The following is a 15,853-nucleotide window of genomic DNA, read 5'->3' on the forward strand; positions in this document are numbered from 1 at the left end:
GTATACATAGTGACTTATTTTCAAAGAGTACAAGTATAGAAAGGGGAGTGGCAAAGAATAACTTTGCAGAGGAATAATCTGACAAACATATTTCAGTCAGGTGATCAAGGTTAACATCAACGTTGATAAGTCATGTTGATAGTGTGTACCCTGGATATGATGTCATAAAAATGTCACTTTATCTCTGTAGTCTCCCTCCCCAAAACATGTAACCTCAATCTAATCATGGGAAAAGCATCAGACAAATCCCAATTGATGAACAATCTATAAAATACCTGACCATACTTCTCAAAACCGCCAAGGTCATCAAAAACAAGGAAAGTCTGAGACTGCCAGAGTCAAGAGAAACCTAAGGACACATCATAAAGTGTAATATGGTATCCTGGATAAAATCCTGGAACAGAAAAAGGACATCAGGTAAAAACTAAGGAAATCTGAATAAATTATGGACTTCAATAATAATATATTAATATAGATTCATTAGTGATGACAAATGTACCCTACTAATAAAAGATGTTAATAAACTGGTGTGCAGTATATAGAAACTCTGTACTATCTTCTCAGTTTTTCTGTAAATCTAAAACTGTCCTAAAAAAAATGAAGTCTATTAAAATATAAACAAAAAGTACAAAGGTCCCAGCCCAAGTCAATTTAATCAGAATTTCTCGGGGTAGGATTCATACACTGGTATGTTTTTGAAACTTCCTGTATTGATACTAATGGGCAGCCAGGATTGAGAAACACTGCTGTAGATCCTTTCGTTGATTCTGGAGAAGGGTAGTCAATCTGCTGGTTTTGGAGGCTTATTCAGTACTGCTAGAAGGAACATAGGCTGGATGAAGTGATGAAAAAGTCATATAAAAAAGGGATTCTCGCTTAACCGTAATTTTTTTCCCTTGTACAGATTTCCTGGTACATTGTAGAGGCACAAAAAATGTCTGTGGATTGAATAATGTATAAAAGAAAAAGATAAAATTGTAACTACTAACAGGAATTTGGATAAAAATATTTGTCAGGTATAGTTTCTCAGGAGTTAAAGATTCATTTAGGGTCGGTGAGTTTGTGTATCTTAAAAGATAGTCAAGTAGCATGTAGTAAGTGCTAAAGGAATTCAGAGGAAGGAATGATTACGAAAGGTTGAGGTGTATGTATATGAAACATCAGAGCAGAGGCAGCTTTTGAGCTGTTTTTTGAAGAAATTAAAGCATTTAGCTAAAAGGTGAAAAGAGGAGGACATTTTAATCAAGAGAAATGACATGATTAATAGGGGAGGGAACATAAGTGTCACATGTGGGGAACCTAAGCTTGAAGAATGGAAGACTCCTTTGAGGAGTAGTACAAGAAAAGATTGGAAATGAGGTTGGTAACAAGGCTATAGGGCGACTAAATTTCAGCCACGAAGGGCAGAAAGGTGTGATAACTCTCCTAACAGCCAACACTCCTGTAACAAAAGACAGGTTAACAAGAGAAAAGCCTAACAAATTTACTTAATCGAAGTTGTACTTAACACAGGAGCCTCCAGAAATGAAGACTCAAAGACCCAGGGAAAACTCTATTTTTATGCTTAGGTTCTAAGCATAAAAACAAGAATAGATAGCCGTGTAAAAATGTGACTGGAATTAGGGTATGATCTGATGGTAATAGACTGAGGGGGGAAACCCAGCAAGGCTTGTCTGTTCAGATTCTTCTTCACCTGTCTGTGTAGCATTCCTACCTCCCAGGTATGGGGCAGAACCCCTCTGGAATGAGGGTCTCAAAGGGAGAAGGGAGAAGAAAGAGAGTGGCATTTCTAGGTTTTATGGTTTGCTTTGGGGAAGAGGAGTTCTAGTTTCTATGACCGACCTTGGGGGAGAGGAATTATGGTTTCTATGACTGGCTTTGGGAGAGAAACAGGGGTGGGAGACATGAGGGCAGCAGAAAGTCAGAGAGATCTTGTTTCTGATGCCTTTCCAGTCTCCTTAATTTCTAAGTACTCAGCATGCCAAAACACCACATTTTGGGGTATCATGTTCTGATCCCCAATAAGAGTTTGATTTTATTCTGAAACCAGAGGATAACCATTAAAAATATGGGGGTAGGTGGGTGCTGATGGGTATATAAACCATGGTATTTCAGAAAAAGTAGTCAGCATTGCTGTGGAGAATTGACTGGAAGGTGGAGGGACCCACATGGTGGTAAGAGCAAGTAAGGGACTATAGCAATTGCATAATCATAAGGCAGTGGGGACCTTGAGTAGGCAGGCATGGTGACACAAAAATATAAGAACAGATTTTAGACATGTGAGACATCTGTGTAAGATGGTATATGGTGATAAATACATACTGGTTAAGAGGAAGTTATAACATATGCCCTACTTAAGAGAAGATCAAAGCAGGAGAATATCTTTACAGAGTTTACCCTCTTCCTAAATGCAGAAAAAAAATTTTTTATGACCCAGCATGTTCTTTAAAAAAATTTTTTTTAATTGATACATTGTAATTGTACATACTTACGGGGTACAGTCACTTAACTGTTAACCATAGTCACCCTACTGTGCAACAGAACACCAGAACTTATTCCTCCTGATTGTAGTTTTGTACTTATTGGCCAACCTCTCCCTGCATTCCTTTCCCCTTTCCCCTTCTCAGTGTTTGGTAACCACTCTTCCACTCCCTGTCTGTATAATATTAACTTTTTTTTTTTTTTTTTTTAGATTCCACATGAGTGAGATCATGTGGTATTTGTCTTTCTGTGCCTGGCTTACTTCACTTAACATAATGACCTCCAAGTCCATTCATGTTGCTGCAAATGACAGGATTTCATTCTTTTTTATGGCTGAATAGTGTTCCATTGTGTGTGTGTGTGTGTGTGTGTGTAAACACATTAAAAAATCCACTTATCTGTTGTTGGATACTTAGGTTGATTCAATATCTTGGCTATGGTAAATTGTGCTGCAATAAATATGGGAGTGCAGCTATCTCTTCAACATATTGACATCATTTCCTTTGGGTATATATCCAGTAGTGGGATTGCTGGATCATATGGTGGTTCTATTTTTAATTTTTTTGAGGAAGCTCTCCATAACGGCTATACCAGTTTACACTCTCAACAACAGTGTGCTAGTGTTCTCTTTTCTCCCCATCCTTGCCAGCATTTGGGGTTTTTTGTCTTTTTGATAATAGCCATTCTAACTGGAGTAAGATAGTATCTCATAATTTTGATTTGCATTTCCCTGAGGATTAGTGATGTTGAACATTTTTTCATATGACTGTTGGTCATTTGCATGTCTTCTTTTGAGAAATGTCTACTAAGATCCTTTGCCCATTTCTCAGTTGGGTTATTTGATTTGTTTTGCTACTGAGATGTTTAAGTTTCTATATATTCTTGATATTAATATACCAAGATACGTAGTTATCAGGTGTACAGTTTGCAAATATTTTCTTCCATTCTGTAATTAACTGAATTTTGTTAATACTTTTCTTTGATGTACAAAAAGCTTTTTTTGTTTAATGTAATCCTACTTGTCTATTTTTGTTTTTATTGCTTGTGCTTTTGAAATCTTATTTAAAAAATTCTTGCCCAGCCCCATGTCGTGGATTGTTTCCACTATGTTTTCTTCTTGTAGGCACATAGTTTTAGGTTTTACACTTAAATCTTTAATTTTGTATATGGTGAAAGTTAGGGGTCTAGTCTCATTCTTCTGCATGTGGCTATTCAATTTTCCCAACAGCATTTACTGAAGAGACCACCTTTCCCCCAATATGAATTCTTGGCACCTTTGTCAAAGATCAGTTGGCTGTAGGTGTGTGAATTTGTTTCTGGGCTCTTTATTCTCTTCCATTGTTCTGTGCCTGTTTTTATAAAAAAAAAAATACCATACAGTTTTGGCTACTATAGCTTTGTAGTATGATTTGAAGTCAGGTAATGTGATGCCTCCAGTTTTGTTCCTTTTTCTAAGGATTGCTTGGCTATTTGGGGTCTTTTTTGGTTCCATAAGAATTTTAGCATTATTTCAGTGAAGAAGGTCATTGGTATTTTGATAGGGATTATATTAAATCTGTAGCTTGCTTTGAGTAGAATAGCCATTTTAAGAAGCTTAATTCTTCCAATTCATGAACATATGATATCTTTCCATTTATTTGTGTCATCTTCAATTTCTTCCTTCAAAGTTTTATAGTTTTCATAGTAGAGGTCTTTTACCTCCTTGATTAAGTTTATTCCTAGGTATCTCATTTCTTTTTTTTGTAGTTATTGTAAAAGGAATTGTTGTCTTGATTTCTTTTTCAGATAGCTCACTATTTTCTTTTTTTTTAAAAGATGACCGGTAAGGGGACCTTAACCCTTGACTTGGTGTTGTCAGCACCACGTTCACCCAGTGAGCTAACCGGCCATCCCTATATGGGATCCAAACCTGTGGCCTTGGTGTTATCAGCACCCCACTTTCTCGAGTGAGCCATGGGCCGGCCCCAGATAGTTCACTATTAATATACAGAAATGCTAATTTTTGTATGTTGATTTTGTCTCCTGCAACTTTACTGAATTCACTTATTAGTTCTAACAGTTTTTTTGTGAAGCTTTGGAGTTTTCTATATATAAGATTATGTCATCTGCAAACAGGGACTGTTTGACTTCCTCCTTTCTAGTTTGGATGCCTTTTATTTCTTTCTCTTGACTAATTGCTCTGGCTAGGACTTCCAGTACTATGTTGAATAGAAGTGGTGAACATACGGATCCTTGTCTTGTTCCTAATCTAAGAGGAAAAGCTTTCAGCTTTTGTCCATTTAGTCTCATGTTAGCTGTGGGTTTTTCATATATGGCATTTATTGTATTGAGTTACATACCTTCTATACTTAGTTTGTTGAGTTTTTATCATGAAGGAATGTTGAATTTATCTAATGTTTTTTCTGTGTCAATTGAAATGGTCATGTTTCTTGTCTTTCGGTAAATGTGGTATATCACATTTATTGTTTGTGTATGTTAAACCATCCTTGCATCCCTGAGATAAATCCCACTTGATTATAGTGAATGATCTTTTTTGATGTGCTGTTGGATTCTGTTTGCTAGTGTCTTGTTGAGAATTTTTGCATCTGTGTTCATTAGGGATATTGGCCTGTAATTTTCTTTTTTTGTTGTATCCCTCTCAGGTTTTGAAATCAGAGTAACCAACATGTTCTTTTTAAAGGCTGTTTAAAAGCAAATCTATTTAAAGTATACTGAATCAGGAAATGGTGCTGGTAAAATGGGTTCTCCTTTACTGCCTTTGTGTTCTCCTCCTGGCCAGCTTTTTATCCAGCTGTGTGACAGTGGGCAAGTCATTGATTTCTCTAAACTTCAGTTTCTTAATCAATAGAATGAGGGCAAGAATACCAGCTCTGCCTACCTTGCAGAGATATTATGAGAATCAAACTAACTCTAGATTAAATTACTTCAAAGATATTTATTAATCATCTACTTAATGTAAGCTCTGTGCTAAGAATAACAAGAGATATAAAGATGAACAAAAAGTCTCTTTCCATGGAAGACTAAAACAAGCTGGTAGAAAAAAAATACAAGACAGAATAAGTTTGTTAGAAGATAAAGTCCTTAAGGTTCAAATAAATGAAATCACAAATGATTTTATGAAAAAGGGAATATTGGAGATAAAGCATCAATAGGTAGAGAAGAGAGATAAGGGGAGAGTAATTCATCTATCCATCTATTCATTCATCTATCTACCCATCCAGCATTTTTAGGGGAGGTCCTCCTCTGAGACAGACCATGGAGATAAATAGTATTCTGCCCTTGTGTAACTTATAATGTGGGTAGGAGCTTAGTTCAGAGCAAAAGGAGGTTGAATGGAAAATGATTAACTTAGTTCCGAACAAATTAAGATAAGACAATGGGTATAAGCTGAACAAGATCTAAAGTGGGAGAATCCTAAGATGAATGCAGTAGCAAAATATAGTGTCAAAAGGTAGGGATTGCCTGACTAGAGGAGTGACTAGATGACTAGAAATTTCCTTCCTGTTCAGAGGGTAGGGAGTCTCCAATTACATTTGGGGAGCAGAGACTAGGTTCGTGAGAGAAAATATTTAAATGGTCAGTGAACAATCTGAACTAAAGGATACTTATTTGCATATATATTCCACTTCAGCTCCTCCCTCAGTCATCCTTTACACATCCTGCCCAGGGTTCTGAAAGATGGTGCACCAATGGAGGAACTCCAGGCAAAGCTATAGAATTCCAGGTTGTATAGTTCAGCTTCCTCTCCTTCTACTATGTATATCCTTGGTAGCTGGTCATTCTTTCATGAGGAAGTTAGAGTTTGTTGCCATACACTTGGATTTTGTATCAGCCAGCTGGCATCTTCAGAATGACGTATCAGTCAGATGGACTGCCTGGTTTTCTATTTCATTTTTGCCTATGGCTGTGTCTACAGAATAGCCCTGGATTCCTGAATATGAGCTTCAATTCTCCCCCACACTGACACCCAACCCTAGTATAATCATCCCCTGTCAACCCTCTTATTTATACCCTTCATCCAACTTCTTACTACCTCTTAGAGGAAACAGGGTGTAGTAATAAAACAAATATTGGACTTGGAATCAGAACAAACAGGTGTATCTGTTGGCTCTACTCTTTCTTAATAATGCAAACCCTGGAAATGTACTTAAGCTCTTTATGTGTTAGTTTTCTTACCTTTATGCATTCATATGATGCTAATGCTTGCCAATTCATGGGATAATTGTGAGGATCAAATGAGCTAATGTGTGTCAAAAAATATTTGCCCTGAACACTCCTACGCTGTTGCTGGGACTGTAAATTAGTACAACCACTATGGAAAACAGTATGAAGTCTTCTCAAACAACTACAGATAGATCTACCGTACAATCCAGCAATCTCACTTCTAGGTATAAACCCAAAGGAATGGAAATCATCATGTTGAAGGGATACCTGCACTCCCATGTTCATTGCAGCTCAATTTAGAATAGTCAAGATATGGAAGCAACCTAAATGTCCATTGATGGATGATTGGATAAGGAAAATGTGGTATATATACCATGGAATACTACTCTGCCATGAAAAAGAATTAAATTCTGCCATTTGAAGCAACATGGATGAACTTAGAGAAAATTATGTTGAGTGAAATAAGCCAGACAGAGGGAAAAATACTGCACGTCCTCACTCATAAGTGGGACCTTAGAGAGAAAGAAGGGAGGAAAGAAAGACCACAGTGGTGTGTTGGACTTGCAGAGGGAGAGAGCATTCCTAGGGTTGTAGAGTGGGGTGGAGGAGGGGGGTAGGGGAAGGAGACCAAGGACTAATTGGGTGGGGGACACAGGGAATAATCACAATTTGTGGTAATGGGCATGCTGATAGTATTGATTTGACCATCACATCTTGGGCACAAGTGGTGACTGTCAGTTTTGTACCCCATGAATATGCATAACCAATAAAATAAATAAATAATAATAATAAATAGATGTAGCCTTTTATCAGAAATCTAAAAAAATTTTTTTTTGCCCTGGAAGGCAACTTTCTGACTTTGAAGAGCTAGATGGACTATGGGGGAGGTACAGAGAAGATACTGGGAGCTGGTTGACCCCTCTCTTTGTGCAATGGATTTTATTCTCTTTTGTTTACTCAAGCACTTTGTTCCAGGAATTATCCTCTGTCTCCTACATCATTATTTATCCTTCTCTACTGCATAATTCCGATCAACATACAACCGTGCTGTGATAGTTCACATCTGTAAGACTTTACAACAAACATAAACCTCACATTCCCCACCAGGTATAATTTGTTTGCTCCTCTTTATAATGTTTATCTCCAAGATTGTGGAATAGACTATTAAAAATCAACCAATTTATAACTATAAAAAAGCAACAACAGCCAAGCTGGGGCTGCTAGAGCTCAGCGGAAGTGGAGGAGAGACCTACGGAGTGCATAAAGGCAAGAGAAGCCATGATGAGAGAAAAAAAAAGAAAAAAACCACACAGACCATTTCAAGCCCTGGCCTCTTCAAGGCTGGAGCTGCTGAGTGCTGGGAGCAGGAGCTGGCAAAAGCTGCAGCTGTGCCCTTCTAATGAAGTTTTGCTTGGAGGCAGCAGGGGAGAAGACGGCCTTGGTTGCCCCCAGGCCAGCAAGACCACTAATAAGTTTCCTGTGGACCCAAGTAGGAGCGAGGAGCCACAACAACTGAAAAAAGGAGCCACTCAGAGGCCTGTGAGTCATCACAAGAGACTGATGCCCAGCCTGTCCCATGGGAAGTGTTTGGAGTGTGGATGGTGAGTGAGACAGGCCCACCAGGAGAACACTGGGACACAGCAAGGACAGCCAATCTGCACCCCAATCAGCATAGGACCACTCAGAGGAGACTGGTCAGGAATATAGAACTGCAGGGGGTGCAATTTGCTGAAAAGACTCAGGCCCAGACTGGAGTTTCTACACAACCCTGGTGTACTGGATGTCTGGAGACCTGGAAGTACTTATAAAGTGAACCATTAAAACCTGAGCTCTATAATTTTTATCTCTTTCTACTCTTTATTAAACCTACCCCAGACATCAAGATAGAATTAAATAAGTGAGAAATTTATTGGGGAAAATGCCTGTGGAGGATAAAGAGAGAGTGCAGGGGAGAGCCTTTAGAAGACTATGTTGTGGCATGATACCTGTGAAAGGAAAGGGAGAAAGAAGGAGGACTGGGGAAGAAGAATCTCAGACTGCAGCAACAGTAGTAATAGTTTTGGTGAGGATGATGGGGATTCCTAAAGCCAAAGTTGCCTGTTAGAGGAGTCTTGCCTCTCACAGGAATGGGTCTGCACTAATATCCAGCCAGTTTTAAGCACCGGCTGGAAGCAGCCTGGGGTAAATTTCATCTTAAAACAAATCCAGTGGTGGATCTACAGGTGCTTCAGCTGGGGCTGTCAATCAGCTGTGCTCCCCAAGCAGGAGATCTGAGTGATACATTTCTATAGCTGCCCCACAATCCAGTCAGGCTTTTATACCTACTCTTCCATTAAAACTATTCTCGAGAGCACTTCCATTTTGCCAAATCATTGAAAGTTCTCATATTGTTTCATATTGTTCAACTTTTCAGCTGCATTTGACACAGCTGATTACTTTATTCTTTCTAAAATGCTTTCTTCACTTGACTTTCAGGAAGACGCACACATTTAGTTTTTCCTCCAGTTTCACAGATAGACTAGTAGTCTTTGCTGACTCCTTCCTTGTTGGAATCTCTAAATTTTGAAATGCCCCAGGACTCAGTTTTCTACCTCTTCTCCATTTACACTCACTCCTTTGGTTATCTCTTCCAGCCCTGTAGTTTTAAATGCCATCTATATGGTGATGTCTCCTAAATTTATATCTCCAGTTGAAACCTCTCCTTGAGTTCCAGTACTGAAGATCCATCTATATACCAGGCAACTACTTGAAACCTTCTTCATTGTCTAACAGGTATCTAAAACTTAAAATGTGCAAAACTAAACTTTAATTATCTACAGTTGGCAAAAGTAGAATGGTGGAGACCAGATAGAAGGCTATTGTTATACTCCAGGTGAGATACAGGTGAGAGATAATGCTTGCATGAGTAGTGTAGGAACTTTGCCCACATGATCAGTTTACAGACTTTGAGATGGGAAATTATTCTGGATTATCAAGGTGGGCCCAATCTAATCATATGAGTCCTTAAAATCAGAGTAACTTTCCCAGCTATGTTCAAAGAGAGAGATGTGGTGATAGAAGGATCAGAGAGATGCGATGTCACTGTCTTTGAAAATGGAGGAAGGGGTCCATAAGACAAGGAATGAAGGCAGCCTCTAGAAGATAGAAAAGGCAAGGAAACAGTCTCCCATGTTGTACTTCTGCCCTAAAGAACTGTAAGATAATAAATTTGTGTTGTTTTGAACCAGTAAGTTGTAGTAATTTGTTATAGCAGTAACAAGACACTCATGTGAATCCTATTCCCTGTACCAAAAGCAGATATGTACATTAAATAAAGTTCAGAACTGTGATTATTTCTGAATATAAGTATTCTAATTTCTGAACTAAGACCATATTTATGGTTAAAATGGCACAGGTCTTTCTAGTACCTTAGAGCAGTCAGAAAGGTGATGAGGCTGTCCCAGGTGGGCATCCAGGAATGAGAAGAACACCACCCACTGTTGGGCCCATTTTTAGGAGCAAACATTATCTGTGAGCCACATGGTGCCTATGGGTGGAGGATGAAGATGGCGCCTGCGGGAAGTAGGGGAGGCGTAACCCAAGATAGCTCCAAAAGCTTTTTATTGGTCCTCCAGTATTTCCGCACACGTGAACCCTGCATGATTGCTATGCTCAACATGTTAGTACAAAATGCATGCCCGCGTGATCTTTTAATTGATTGGTTAGTTCATGGAAAGCCCCTACTTGCTTGCTTATATAAATTGCAGTGTAACGTCAATACAGTGGGACTGCCCTGACAGAACCTCTGCCGCGTCTGAGTGTCTCACGGGGCTGGGTTGGCGGACAGCAGGCTCACTTTTCTCCGAGATCCCTTGGTCCCAACACCGGGTGTAATCCTGTCGGCTCCTTCTCTTTCTGGGTCTGCAGGAGGACCCCAGGCGCACCCCTGCAACCCACTCCATCTCACCAACACTGAGTGAATTTTTAAGGACAATAATAAGTTACATTTTCAAATAAACAAAATGCAGACATGGACATGGAGGGAGAAAGGCACTCAAGATGGACAACAATATGACTCAAAGAACAGACCATTTTAGAACATAAGAAGACTTAAAATAACCACAAAACCCTAGATGGCTACAGCCAAGTAGGTGTTTAATAGTGTGACACAGGGCACAACATAGATTCCATTATTTCTTTACAGTGTTTGTCTTTATGAAATTAAAATTTTCAATTTATCAATTAAATTTGAGCTGGAAGGTATTATTATTACTCTGGGAAAAGTGCCAGAGAAGCAGACATGAAATGCACAGAGTAGAAACATGCTACACAGAGGCAAAGAAACCATTCCATTTACAAAGTTCCAAGTGGCATTTAAGAAAAAGGATATTAGAGTGTGTTAAGAGGGTATCACTGTGAGAATCCCCAAATGGAGCTTGAAATTCCTCTGGCAGCAGTCTATATAACAGTAGAGGGAAACTAATGTTATAACCATTGTTTTTAAGCATAGTAGGCCAAAGTTCACTGAGCAGTATCTGCATGTTTGCATGGAGCAAGAATGAATAATATATGTAAAGTTCATGCTTAAAGTTCCCTTATTTAGAAATCTGACTTGCTTGATTTATATCTCCCTAATCTACTTAGGTGGAGACCTTTCCTTATGATTTAATATCAAATAGGCTTTAGCATAGACAGGTCTAATGGGACTTTGCCATTGGTGGAGGCTTAATAGGGCATCAGGAGATTGTAAGTAAATTTCTCTACCTCAGGAAAGATTGTGTGTGTGTGTGTGTGTGTGTGTGTGTGTGTGTGTGTGTGTGTATGTGTAAAAGAAGAGTAGGGGGTCTCTGCAATTTGCTAGAGCAATATCCTAGAAATAACCTGCAGGAATTACCTGTAGATTTCTGATATCCCTTCTACTGTCCTCTTTCAGGCATGAGAAAGCCACAAAACTCAGGGCCCAGGACTACTCGGACAATTGAAGTTTTCCACTTTCAAGCAAACAGCTGAAAAGAGTATGGCAGAGTATAATTATTGTTTAGACACTGGAGTTGATAGCAAATAAAAGGGCATATTAATCTCCTTTTACCAGTTTATGTTTTTCAGAGTCCTGAATTTCTGTCTCTTTGTTATAAAACAATTAAAATATGGCTTATCCCATAGAAGGGAAGCATTAGACACATTAAAACAAATAGAAGGAAACCTCCTTAAGTCCAATGCAATTAAAAACCAGATACATAGAGCTTTGTGAAGATGTCTGTTTTATGAACTTTTGAGTGTTTGCATGTAAATAAGCAGGAAAATTATTTGAAATTAGTCTTAAAAGCCTTGCTGCAAGAACACACCATTATAACTCAGGCTATCATGGGAATTTGAATAGGTTAAGACTCAGAAGAGGGTGGTAGATAGCCCAGGACAGAGTTGGTAAGAACACAGGCAGCCAGGACAGGGACATTTCCCTTAGCCACTACTGGCTAAGGGGATTCACAGATTGCCCAGAAAAGAGATTACATGTAAAGCACAGAACCACACATTCCTTGCTTATTATTTATTTATTTATGAATAGGTAATACATTTAAAATACATTCAAAATTCTGGTAGTTCAAGAGTATACAATAATAAATCCTCTTCGACTCCTATCCAGCCATCCAGTTCTCTTCCTCTGAGGCAACCAATATTACCAAAATCTTATGCATCCTTCAGTATCAGCAAATGTGTACATACAGTTTTCCCTTCTTTTTACACAAATGACAGCATTCTATATACTCTGAAGCTTGTTTCCCTCTCCTTCCACCCCCCTCCCACACTAAACTTGGAACTCATTACATATCAGTAAAAAATGTACCCTTCTTTCTTTAGCAGGACAATATTCTATTGAATGAATGCACCATAAGTTACTTGACCAGCTCTACATTGATGGACATTTAAGTTATTTCCAGTCTTTTCCTATTATAAATAATTCTTCAAAGATTTGTATTGTGCATATATCATTTTGCTCATATAATTCCTGGAGGTAGAATTACTGATTCAAAGAGTATGTGCATTTGTAATTTTGATAAATGTTACCAAAATATCCTGCATAGAAGTTGTACTAATTTATGTCCCTATCAGGAATACAGTTGACCCTTGAACAGCGTGAGGGTTATGGGGCCAACCTCTGCTCAGTTGAAAATCTGTGTATAACTTTTGATTCCCCTAGATTGAGGCTGCACTGCATTGTGTGCCCCACCTCCGTCCACAGGGGGTGCCTAGTCCTTACTTAAGTATTAGTTAAGTATTTAACTACTAACTACTAATAGCCTACTGTTAGGTAGGCTACTTAACCATCTGGTTAGGTATGTCATACAAAAATTTTTCAATATAGTATATTTATTGAAAAAAATCTTCTTGTAAGTGGACTCCTACAGTTTAAACCTATGTTATACAAAGATTTGCCGTATATGAAAATGCCTCTTTCACACACTCTCACTAATGCAGAGTGTTAACAAGCTTTGTTAACTCTTCCAATTTGAGTGGTTAACCATGATATTTTAGTTTAATTTTAACTTGCATTTCTCACTATGAATGACATTGAGCATCTTTTCATATGTTTTAGAGCCATTTATATTCCCTTTTATATAAACTGTTCACATTCTTTGCCCATTTACCTTCTGCTTATTGGTCTGTCTATAGTGCTTCAGTTTGGATTTTTAAAAAGAATTTTTATAGATTTTAAAACGTTGGCACTTTGACTATGATATGAATTACAAATACTTTCCCAGTATTTGCATAGAGTTAATATTAAGAATTGTTTGGCCTTTAAATTTGTATGACAATTTGGGTGATATAAAATTCTTGGGTCACACTTTCTTTCCTTGAGGATTTTAGAAGCATTTCCCCTCTGTCTTCTAGCACTGAATATTGTCATAGAGAAGTCCGATGCCAGCCTGTTTTGTTCTTACCCTTCATAAATGACACATTGTTTTTGCCTGATTGTCCAAAGGGTTCTTTTTTTATATTCAAAGTTCTTCAGTTGTATTAGGAAATGTCTCCGTGTTAGCCACTATGTGTCAGTTTTTCCTGAGACCTGACACATCCTTTCAAAATGAACATTTTCTTCAACCATATTTCAAAAATTTTTCTAATCAATTTTTTAGGGATTTCAGATAAGTATATGTTCGATCTCCTTTGCCTATCTTCCCTAGATATCATTTTACCTATCTCTAATTGTTTTAAATTCTATTTATTTTTATTCTTTTTGCTTACTTTTCTCATATCTAACTTCTATGTTCCTTTTTGCATTCTCATCAGTATCTAGTCTCCCTTGTTCTACTTCTTTAAAAAAAAAAAATATATATATATATAATTTTATTACAAAACTTAAAAAAAAAAAACCCACAAAATGCAATATCCTAAAAAACCCAAAATGTACTATTGATACTGTAGGGCTAGGGCTAGGGTCTGGAGCTCAAAGACCCCTCGAGCCCGTTCACAAACCCTTCACACGCAGGTCTATGAGCTAGGTAAACAGCAAAAAGGTCCTTGGAGCCTTGGCTGAAGTAGGAATAGTCTTTAGTCAGCACACACACATCTAGGAGCTAGGCAGTACAAAGAGAAACTCAGAAACTCAACTGCTACCAGCAAAGTCCAAAGTAAAACTGAAACTGAGCAGCTTCCAGCAGAGTAAAGATGCTCTGTTGTTAGACTGGAGCTCTCTGCCACCAGCCTGCTTCACAAACTGCAGACCACACAAAAGCAAGTAGAAAGATACATGGGTGCACATGCACACTAACTCCACCCACACACAACTTGTTTACAAAAAATGTCAGGGAGCCTGATTAAATTATCCTATTTTCCCCACAGATACTAATTCCTACGAGTTTGCTGTGCTACCATACACAAGTCAAGAAATTAAACCATTAAATATTTAGGAACATTCAACATCAGAAGCTTTAAAATCTAACTGTATGAAGTAGCCCCTCAAAAAGCTACAACCTGCATTTTTAAAAAAGTATTTTCTCTACAAAGAACCTTGTCAGCTCCTGTACAGTTTTTATACTAAAGCTAATATTGAGCTGCACTTGAATTCACTTTCTTAGCAAAACAATTGTCTGAGCGAGCATGCACATTCCACACCCATCATTACAGGATAGCCATTTATTCTTCACCTTCATCCTCTTCATCTTTTTCCTCCTCCACCTCCTCCTCCTCATCTTTTGGTTCACTCTTCTTCTTTGAGCCTGTTGGCCTTCCAGGACCCTTTCCTGCTTCACTTTTGCACTTGGCATGGTGTGCAGCAATATCCTTTTCATATTTCTCCTTTAGTTTAGCTGCTTTCTGTTCATATGGTTGTTTATCTTTTGCTGACTGTTCAGACCACATTTCACCTAATTTTTTTGCAGTAACCCCTATGGATAGACCTCGCAGTTCACTTTTGATCTTTGGGCAATGTTCAGAGCAGAACAGGAAGAAGGCAGATGGTGGCCCCTTAGGAGCACAGGGATCTTTTTTCTTTCCTTTCTTATCACCTTTGGGAGGAACGTAATTTTTCATCTCCCTGTCATAGCTAGCTTTGTCACTTTTTGCCATATCTTCAAACTTCGACTTTTCCTTTGTGGACATGGTCTTCCATCTCTCTGAACATTTCTTGGAGAATTTGGCAAAACTGACAGAAGAGTCTGGGTGTTTCTTCTTGTGCTCTTCCCGGCAGGTCTGTATAAAGAAGGCATAAGAAGACATTTTGCTCCTCGGCTTGTTGGGGTCTCCTTTACCCGTGATGACAGATGGCATCTACCTGGTTCAAGCTTCTCTTCTGAGTCCCACAGAGTGGGTGGAGCTGATAGAGACACTTCCTCCCAAGGCTCTGGCATGAACTGGTTTATCACTAATGCAATCTTTACACGCTTGTTTTTCCCTTGAGCTACTTCTAATTTTGACTCCATTTCTGTTATTTTTAAGCCTCTTTGCTGCCTAGAGATCTGCCACTTCATGTTTTGTTCCTTTCATTGTCTTTCCATCTCTTTGAGTCTTTTATCTCTGCTTTGTGCTCTTGTTTGTCTTTTTTAAAATTGTGGTGAAATATACATAACATAAAATTTACCATTTTAACTATTTTTAAATGTTCAGTTCTGGGGCATTAATCATATTTAGATTGTTGTGCAACCATCACAACTATCCATCTCCAGAACTTTTTTGTCTTACACAACTAAAACTCTGTATCCATTAAACACTTTCATTCTCCCTTCCCCTG

The 15,853-nt window shown here is 38.3% G+C and overlaps 1 protein-coding gene across 1 annotated transcript; it reads right to left on the reverse strand.

The window, feature by feature from the left end:
- Positions 1-14,760: 14,760 nt before the first annotated feature.
- On the reverse strand, positions 14,761-15,393 carry LOC134372594 (high mobility group protein B2-like). The gene has a single exon (XM_063090045.1). It carries the CDS (start codon positions 15,391-15,393, stop codon positions 14,761-14,763), a length of 633 nt encoding a protein of 210 aa, XP_062946115.1.
- Between the last annotated feature and the right edge of the window lie 460 nt (positions 15,394-15,853).

The sequence above is a fragment of the Cynocephalus volans genome, chromosome 3 (assembly GCF_027409185.1).
Source record: "Cynocephalus volans isolate mCynVol1 chromosome 3, mCynVol1.pri, whole genome shotgun sequence".
NCBI lineage: Eukaryota > Metazoa > Chordata > Mammalia > Dermoptera > Cynocephalidae > Cynocephalus > Cynocephalus volans.

Bases quoted from the DNA above. Each gene is read 5' to 3' on its own strand.
- LOC134372594 (XM_063090045.1), bottom strand. From the start codon at position 15,393: ATGCCATCTGTCATCACGGGTAAAGGAGACCCCAACAAGCCGAGGAGC.